Below are 10,088 nucleotides of genomic sequence, written 5' to 3' on the forward strand. Positions count from 1 at the left end.
TAAAAAGATCATTTTTTAAATTGTCATTAAAATGGTTTTGCCAAATATTATGAAAAAAAATATTATTGATATTTACTTTATTAAAATAAAATAAAATTTTCTGGTGCGGTACTTCAAGCAAGAATAGTCTCTCATTTCAAATTTCAAGACTGCGGTAAGCATCTTACCTTTGAAACAAGATGGATATTGGGCTTTCTAAAAGTGCAACATTTAGGCCCATATATGTTTATATTGGGCTTGTAAGTAGAAATTTCTATCCTCATTTTAAAGCCCAAGAATGATGCAAGTTTGTATTGTTCCTCAAATACTATGTTACAGGCACAAATATGTTTACTATATATTTAAGTTTTATATCTGATTTTAAAAGATTATAAAACAACATATCTGGATATACATATAGTTTATGGATACAGATTCGAATACAAATATAGTTTATGTGGATACGAATATGATTTTAGTTTTGAAAGTAAATATAGATATGAATATGCATATTTTATTTGTTTAAATGTTAGATTTGTATTCGTAACTGCGTCCATTTAATATTGAATCTATATTCATATAATAAAAAAAGATACAGATATTATTTGCATTTGATCTGTCAGAGATCTTAGTTATAGAGGTGACAAAATAAGCTCTCATTTCAAAGCTTACAAATCACACCTCTCTTCAGGCCCAGGGCTGTTTAACCAACACAAGCACAAACTCTTATGCAATTTGTGCATGATAATTTAACTAGTAACAGTGACATATTAGATATTATAAAAGAACAAAAATATTCATTCCAAATGACATATTTTACCAAAAAAAAAGAAAGATTAAAGAGTAAATAATATCTCTTAAATGACTTATCAAATTATATTTATACGTAAATAACATTTTTTAAATGACATTTTTTTTTTTGAAAACTTGGTAGTAGCTACCAAGGTTCGTGAGGGGAAATCGAACTCTCGACCTTTGAGTATAACAACTCTATGACATTTTCCTAGCCAATTGTGCTACCTCCCCTTTCTCTTTTTAAATGACATATGTGTTTTATGATTTTTTTTTACATATGTTTATAAAAAAAAATCTCATACAAAATAATTTATTAAATGACAAATAATATTCCGTAAATAATATAAAAAATAAATAAATAAATAAAGACATGCCAATCAATTATCAAGCCAATAAAATTTCCTTAAATGTCATTAAAAATAGAAAGAAATCAAGATTAATGAGAAAGATGATACATTTTGTATGGGGTGGGTACATGTCTAAATAAATTTAGACTTCTACACATAAACAAATATAAAAAATACATAGAATAAAAAATGCAGACTAATTAATCGGAGGACCGATATTCAATCCAAAATTTTATCTTTTCAAATCCTAGTTATTGACATATCAAAATATCTACATGCTTAATATAAGAAATAATAGATTCGTGATTCAGAATTTTAGAATCATTACAACATGGTCGAAAATTTGTAATTTATGTATATCAAATATAATTTGGTACTAATATATATGTTACAATGCATACTCGAATTTGACGGGTTTTAGGCTTGAGTAAGAACACCCTAGTTCTACAAATGTAATTCATCCATATTTTTAAAATCGTTACTAAATTTTAAAATTCAAATGACCAATCTACATCACTTAAGAGTTAAGATTATCTTGGCAACAAAATCAATAAGGAATTAAATTTCATATATTTTTAATACTTTACTATTTCTTCGAATAGAGACAAAATTAATTAAAAAATAATCTAAAGATTATGGAGCTATTTTTCTGTAAGATTCGAATATTATTTAAAAATAAAACTAAAAAAATAACCTACTTACCATTACACAAAAATAAATTAAAATATATTAATAATAATCGGAAAATGTCTTGAAATGTAATTATAGTCATCAATCATTTTCAAAAATATTACAAATAAAATCATGTATAACATGTTTAGTCTTATATGTTTTTTAATGGACATGCCGAATGAATATTCAATTTCAACTTCTTTTAATGAGAGATTATGATAATAATGGAGATGGATCCAAATTGAAATGTAGCGGGGGCGGTTTGATGGGCATTAGATCAAATTCGGTCTGATTTCCAGTCAGAACCATCCAATCAATATCATAATTCGTGCGTACTTGATTTGTACAGATCTTAAAGTTATTCGCACGATTTTAATACAAATTAGTCGACCTAAAATTAGACCGAATTTGATTCGATATCCATCAGCCGAATACAAATGAAATCAACTATATGCGCAAATCTTGATGTAGATCGGATCATGAGTCTGACCGGGTCTGATGCGGGTCAAAACGCCTCCTATTCCAAAATTAAATGAACTTACTACTGTGTGGTGGATATTGCAGCCGCCACAGAAGATCTGGAGTCCACGTGTCAATCTGTGTGTGGCCATTTAATTCGGAGATACAACTGCCAAAACTGAAAAATAAGGCGAATATAGCGCTCCCTCTCAACTTCTCTCTTGTGACAGTTTTTTTTGCCACCCTAGGGAACAAACCAAAAGACCCACAAAATTACAAACATACCCAAAAAAAATTTTGATTTTTGCAAAACAAGACAAACTTTTAAGGGAATTATAAAAGCTCCAACAAAAAGAATTTAAAAAGGAAAGACAGAGAGAGACCTCCATTAATTTCCATCTTTTCCTCTTCTTCATAATCTACATTAATTAACGCCAATTTATCAAGAAAAAGAAGGGGAAAATAAAATTAAAAAGAAGGGTTTATATCAGCAACCAAATTAGAAAACCAAACAAAAAAAATTGAGAGGAAGACAAAAAACAGCTAACAAAAAAATTAACAAGAGCTCAAAGAATGGTAAACCATTTTTGTTCTTCATTGATCGTTGCTTCTTCGTTTCTGTTGCTGTTCTTCTTCCTTCCAATTTCGTCTTCGTCTGTCTACCATGAGCCCGACAGCAAATCGATATCAGGTTTCTGATGTTTCTGATGTTTCCTCTTCATAGCTTGATCGATCGCTTTTCTTAATTTGTATTTTCTTTTCCATGTTCATTCATTCATTGTTTTTCAATTTGGTTCAAGTTTATAACATAAGGAATTTAATATAACATATTAGTGCATTAATTATGTGATAAATTCCATGAACATTGAATTGATACTTTGTGAATTTTGAATATAAATCTATGCATAACTTTTTATGAATTTATGCATCCTATCTGATGTTTTCAAATTTTGGTAATGTCTCTTTTATTTCTAAAAATGTTGGCTATCAATTTCTCGAGTCGAATTTAAAAATATAAAAAGTATCTATTGATGAAAAACCCATATTTAAGGAAAAGTTTCCCCTATTTAAGGTGAAATTTTTTTTATGAATTGCTAATAATTTTTTTTGTTTCAAGATATTATGCAATATATACTTTTGATTTTGATCATGCATCTAAACATAGCCTTCATATCTCATACAACTACAGTTTTCAATTCAATAAACAGAGCATTTTGCATTTGAACCAAAAGATTTAAATATCTATTCAGCCCCTTAAGCCTAACATGACATTTCATAAGTTAATATAATATTTTCCGGGGCACATAACAGGGAAAGATGGCAGTGTTAAATGGAGGTGGCTAGCAGAAGAGGCACCTACAGCTTCAAATGTAACAGCACTAGATAACAGTTCATTTGTGTTGGCTGCTCAGAGAACTCACAGGAAAGATCCAATGGCCGGTTACAATTACTATACTGGCGGTTGGAATATCAGCGATGGGCATTACTGGGCTGTATGATTCTTCTTTTATTCAATTAAAATTCAATTTAATGCATTAAGATATTAGTATGTCATTAGGAAAACAATCTAAATTCTTTGCATTTTTGAGAATTTGATTTGGTTTACTGGACTTGTACTTGCAGTCAGTGTCTTATACTGCAGTTCCTTTGTTTAGCATAGCCTTTGTTTGGTTCATTGTCTTCGGCCTCGCTCTGCTTTGTTTTGCATTTTACTTGTGCTGTTGCCGAAGGAGAAAATATTCGTATTCACGCTTCGCCTATGCATCTTCTCTCGCCCTCTTGGTTTTCTTCACTTGTGCTGCCATGTATGCATCTCAAAATACTTATAACTCATTGCTTTATTTTTCCACTACAATATTAAAATATTAGGTTTTTGATATAATATTAGTCAATCTCTGCTCTGGTCAGTATCAGACCAGTTCAAATAAGCTGTTGCCAGTTCTGATATTTTGTTTCTGTTGTTTTTTCACCTTATGAAATACAGTTAACTTAGTGCTATTCCTCAATTTCAGAACAATTTACCTCCTAAATAACAAATCATAGTTAAACCTATATAATCAAGGACAGGTAGTTATGGGTATTGTAAAATTGACCTTATACTCAGCATGAAATTTTATATGATCGAGCCCCAATCATATATTTGAGCCCCATAGACTATAATCCACTCAGGAAACATAAACAAAGAGCAAATAGCTTAACACCTTTGTGTTCTTTAAATCAGAGCAGGATGTGTGGTGTTATACAAAGGACAAGCCAAATTCAACAAGACAAGTATGGCAACAATGGGCTATGTCATGAGCCAGGCGAATTTGACAGTGGAAAACCTGAGAAATTTCTCAGACAGCCTCGGAAAGGCGAAGGCAGTCGGTGTAGACCAAATTTTTCTTCCCTCGAATGTGCAGAGCAGTATCGATAACATCGAGACAAAATTGAACGCTTCGGCCAATTCACTTGAAGAAAAGAGCACACATAATTCAAAGAACATCAAAAATTTCCTACATCAATTGTATGTAATTCTTCTTTCTGAATTATTTGAACAATTTTATTTTAATATACTGCAATTTTCCTTCAGCTAGAAATCATCAGAGATCTTTTTTCTTTTTATTTATTTTTTTAATTACCACCATTAAATCCTCTAGCTTGCTTTTTTTTCAGGCAAAATTCCCTGGTCATAATAGCAGCTGTGATGCTTGCTTTCACTTTTATTGGATTCTGTAAGTACCCTACACTTTTTAAAAAAAAACACCACTAATATGACAAAAAATAAAAAGAAAAATATATAATGATCATGTTGTATATCAGGTGTTGCAGTTCTCTCTCTTTTCTTTTCTAAGAATTCTTTTTTTTTTTGCTTTATTTCTTATGCAGTGCTCTCTATCTGTGGAATGCAGTTCATTGTATCTGTGTAAGTTGATCTCTGTTCACAACACAAAGTTCAAAGACTAAGGCGAAATCGGGTTTATTTCAATAAATTCTCTCATATCAAATGCTTTTGCCAAAAAAAATTGAAATATTTAATAGTTACCAATTAAAAAATCATGTCCTTTAATCTCCCTCCATAAGACAAGGATAAAGTCTGTCAATTTTTTTTTTAAACCAAAAACAGTAAATTTAATTTGATGTGGATAGATGTACAAGAGATTGAACAATTTCTATAAATTTACATGACACTGTTTGATATCGAATTATTGACACTTTTGTTATTTAATAAAAAAATCCAGGCTTATTGTTCTGGGATGGATCCTTGTAACAGGCACATTTATATTATGTGGAATTTTCCTTCTCTTCCACAAGTATGTTTCTTTTGATTATTATATTGATTTTTCATACAAAAAGGAAAAATTATCATAACAGCAGGATACTGGTACATGACCATCATTGTACCTAAACATCATCTTATATTAAACACACACAAAAAATACAGTTCTGCTAAATTTTCCGAATCTATTTTCAAATAATTGCAGTATTTCCAAATTCTGTACCATGGTTGGTACACTGGTAAACTGTTTGGATATCCCTATAAACTTTTGCTCATAACTTCATATGTCTTTCTAACCAATTAGTGTCCTATATATCTTAATTTTTGTTATCAGTAATAACAATGGATGCTAATATATTTTGCTGTCTTATTTTCTAATGTACCAGTGTTCTGACAGACACTTGTGTAGCAATGGATGATTGGGTGAGCCGCCCACACGCACACACAGCACTAGATGACATCTTACCATGTGTTGATGTCAGTACAGCTAAAGAATCAATGTATCAGAGCCGAGAAGTGACATCTCAGTTGGTTGCACTAGTCAACCAGGTCATAACCAATATCAGCAATCAAAACTTCCCTCCATCTTTCGGGCAACCTCTATACTACAATCAATCTGGACCGTTGATTCCTCCTCTATGTAATCCATACAGTGACGATATGAGCGACCGCACTTGCTTGATCAATGAAATTACCTTCGATAATTCTTCAACGGTAAATTAGTTACATTTGATATATAAGTATTTTTATTGAAAAGGAACAAAAGAAAACACAGCTTCTACTTTTTTACCATGCTTGCCAATACAGCTTTCTATCATTTGAATTTGAGGTTGAAATTTGGACCTAATTTGGAAAAATTTCATCCAAAGTCGGGTTCAAACCATCCGTGCAATCTGCATTAAGATTCGTGCAAACAATATAGAACTTAATAAATTTAAAAGTCCCCGTGAATCTAAACTGTCCGCACAGATTTTAACACTAATCGAACAATTTAGGCCCAACGATAAATTTTTGTCCAAAGCCCTTTGGATCTATAAAAACCCCAAAATATATAAATTCATGAATACAGACTTGTTTCATATAGGTATGGAAAGAGTATGAGTGCGAGACTGCAATTGTAAACGGCAACGAATTATGTACAACGGTGGGGCGAATAACACCATCACTCTACACACAAATGATAGCAGCAGTGAGTGTGAGTAATGGTTTGTACCAGTACGGTCCATTCCTGACCCAACTGGAGGACTGCAGCTTTGCACGTAAAACTTTCGCCTCCATTTCGACCAACAACTGCCCGGGACTGGACAAATACACCAGGTGGATCTACATCGGATTGGATACTGTATCAGCAGCGGTTATGTTGTCGCTCATATTTTGGATAATATTCGTGCGAGAGAAGAAGCACAGGAAGCATAACAAGGAATTAGCAGCACCACATCGGCTACAAAATAAGGGTCCTTGAAGCAATTTTTGTTGTATTTATACATGCATATTTCATGTTGAATCAGTGATATATGTGTATATATATATGATATTTTACCTCTTCTGTTCTCTGTTGGGTCTTAAGGTTCTTCACATAAAAAGATATATACTGGCAATAACTTGTTCCTCAATAAAATCATGTAGATACCTTGGTTAAAACAAGTTTGGCTCCTGTGTAATTTTGTTTTTGTTATGTCAAATTATAATTATTTAAAAATGAGCCACAGCATTCAAGACCCATAAAAAAATTTGCTTATATACTGATAATTTTCAAATGCAAATTCATTCAAGTGATGTAGAGTATTGTGGATAATAAAATAAATAGTGAGATGGGCTGTATTTATGTTGGAACTAATGGGCCTTTTTGGGCTGGAAAAATGTTCTTTGTTGGAAGTAAATTCCAGAACTACAATTTTTGGAAAGTTCAAATCACAACAAATTATTTGGTTTTTGTGTTACAGAAAATTTGATGGGCTGGTATTGAATTCAGACCTTGGGTAACAGAAAATTTGAGTTTAAATCCTGGACCGTCCGATCTAGAGCATCCGATTCGCTTCATGATCCGTGTCTATGAATATTAAAGCAGATCACACGGACTTGGAGCCTATCAAATCTACTCCGCTCTATGTCCGATTTGCTTTGTACGAATATTAAAAGAACCCTGTGCATTCCACCTTGATCAGATTGGCTCGATTTTTGATCGAACGGTCAAGTTGGGTTGAAAAAATAGCTGGTTTTATTTATTTATTTTATGGATAAAGAGCATTATAACCTTTGTTAATTGATGTTGTGCAAATGAGATACCCCACGCATTTATCCCTGTTCAGTTTTTAAAGACCTGTCTAAGTCTACAAAATTCTAAACAATTTGGAATCATCCATCTCCAGTCAAGGAATAATTGGAATTCTGGTATTCAGCAAACAGCAGCGATAATTTAAATCCACATATCAGACAAAATTGTGCGTGCACACACACATAATAGAACAATTTTGTCTTTTTTTCTATTCTGAATTATTAATTCTAACCTCGATACTTAAGAAATTGCGTAAGCTAAACCTAACCGATAATATGGGATTCTATTCCGTCTAAATTCTGATAAGAAATCATCTTATATAGTATATTATACACACACAAAAAAAAAATTTACAATTTAAGTTCGAGATCCACTGATTTTACATTATTTATGCAGAAATTTTATTGATCAGGTTTAAGGCAGTTTCAGCGAAGATTTCAAAAAGAAAAAAAATACGCAAATTTCAGCGAAGTTTCAGCGAACATTATTTACAGACGAAGTTTACAAATCAAGTTGGAAATTTAATTCTCAAATACGCAAATTAGTTATGCAGGATTTAAAGCTAAAGTTTTATTTTTCAAATTCAAAAATAGACAAGTGTATCGCTCTTACAATGTTCAAATTACTAAAAAAAATAAAAATCAACTGATTGCATTTGCTTTGGATTCACTTCTGTGGGTTATTTTCAAACTTCCAGATCAAAATCAGACTTAATATTTAAAAACCTTTTGATAGTTATCCATCTATCCGAATCCAACCATCCAATTGAAATCGGACGGCTAACAAACAAACAGGATCTCCTTTATCCTCAATTCTTGGTGTGAAAGTCAAGTTGCCACGTTGATAATGATACTACTGATTTAGGTATTCATTTTTGGGTTGATTACTGTTCTTTGGTATTAGACAGCATAAACTTAACAGCGACATTACAACTACCAATCCACGCTTCTCGCTGGCTTCCGATGATTGCCACGTGGCACAGCTGGATTTTAGTCTTTTACGTTTTTAACACGTAGTTGATTTCGGTTGGCTAAAGATTTTAACAGAGTAGTTTTAACTTCATGCAGCGCACGAACCATATAAAGCTCTGTTTTGATGTTATTAGACTGATTTGTGGGACCTGATGTTATTTATTGACACCGTAGACTGAGTCCATTTAAAGTCAAATTCAACTAATGCTGTTGGCATCAAAACGGGCTCGAAAACCAGATCCTACAGTGACTAAGCATTTAATGCCCGAATCCATTAAGTTCCTTTCTAGAACCGAACCGCTTTCTTTTTCGTGGGTCCCACTTCTCTCGTCTTTTCGGTGACTTTGCACCGAACTTTTCCTTTTTCCTTTTTTTTTTTAAGCCAAACATTCAAAGTCCGTGTTCAAATTCAAAAGTCCATAGATTCCAGAGCATTATCCCCTCCGCAATATAAGCCTTTGTTTTCTTCCATTCATTTTGTTCCATTTTTATATAGTAAATTTGAATTTTTAAAATTTCAAATGTCCTTTTCAAGTTGTAGATTTCCAAGTTGGATGTCACATTAGCTGGCTTCTTTTCTCAACCTCCAAGCAACCTGCATTTGAAAAAACAAATTCAAAATTTATCAAAACAAAATTAAAAAAAAAAAAACAATAATAATATAATAATAATAACAAAACAAAACAAACAAACAAATTACCTCAAAATGGATGACACGCAACACGCACCACGGAAACGAAGAAATGCACGAAATGCACAAACACAACGAAACTGTAAATTAAAAAAAAAAAAAAACGGAAAACACAACACAAAAATTAGTAAATTAAATTATGTTAATTAATTAAAGTTAAATATTAATTATGTTAATGAGTTACGAGTTTTGTGAATTTTAATTTTAATTAAGGTTAAAAATTAGAATTCAAGTGAATTTTTGTCCATTGCTGCGTGTGTCCAAGTTCCATTGCTGAATCGAACGCCCGATCGATCTTCGTTCAAAATTCAAGAAGCCATCAATGGCTGTTCACAAAAAACCTATGTACAAATCCAGCCCTGTCAGCTCCTATGGCTTCTTCCCTTTTTCCCCATACAAAAATTAAAAACACAAAATGTTTCTTTCTTTCTTGCTGTTTCTTTCTTTCTTCACACAAATCTCGCCTTTGGAAGATTTCTTTTTACCTTTTAACCCTTCTTTTTTACCATTTTTACCAGATCTACGCATCTGAGGCCGTTGCCTTGGACATGACAGAGAGACGACTAGGCCTCGGTTGAAAATCGAACCTCCTCTTCTGCTGGTGCGACGATGGCCTGATCAGCGCTGCCAAAGCACGCTT

At 32.2% G+C, this 10,088-nt stretch overlaps 1 protein-coding gene across 1 annotated transcript; it reads left to right on the plus strand.

Annotated features, from left to right (window-relative positions):
* Window positions 1–2,511: 2,511 nt before the first annotated feature.
* LOC144546483 (uncharacterized) lies at window positions 2,512–7,181 on the plus strand. The gene is made up of 9 exons (XM_078295036.1): window positions 2,512–2,943; window positions 3,564–3,745; window positions 3,876–4,057; window positions 4,474–4,758; window positions 4,908–4,966; window positions 5,121–5,157; window positions 5,474–5,545; window positions 5,898–6,225; window positions 6,596–7,181. Exons 1-9 carry the CDS (start codon window positions 2,826–2,828, stop codon window positions 6,971–6,973), a joined length of 1,641 nt encoding a protein of 546 aa, XP_078151162.1. The 5' UTR covers window positions 2,512–2,825; the 3' UTR covers window positions 6,974–7,181.
* The last annotated feature ends 2,907 nt before the right edge of the window (window positions 7,182–10,088 follow it).

This window comes from Carex rostrata, chromosome 29, assembly GCF_964058835.1.
Source record: "Carex rostrata chromosome 29, lpCarRost1.2, whole genome shotgun sequence".
In the NCBI taxonomy this organism is placed as follows: domain Eukaryota; kingdom Viridiplantae; phylum Streptophyta; class Magnoliopsida; order Poales; family Cyperaceae; genus Carex; species Carex rostrata.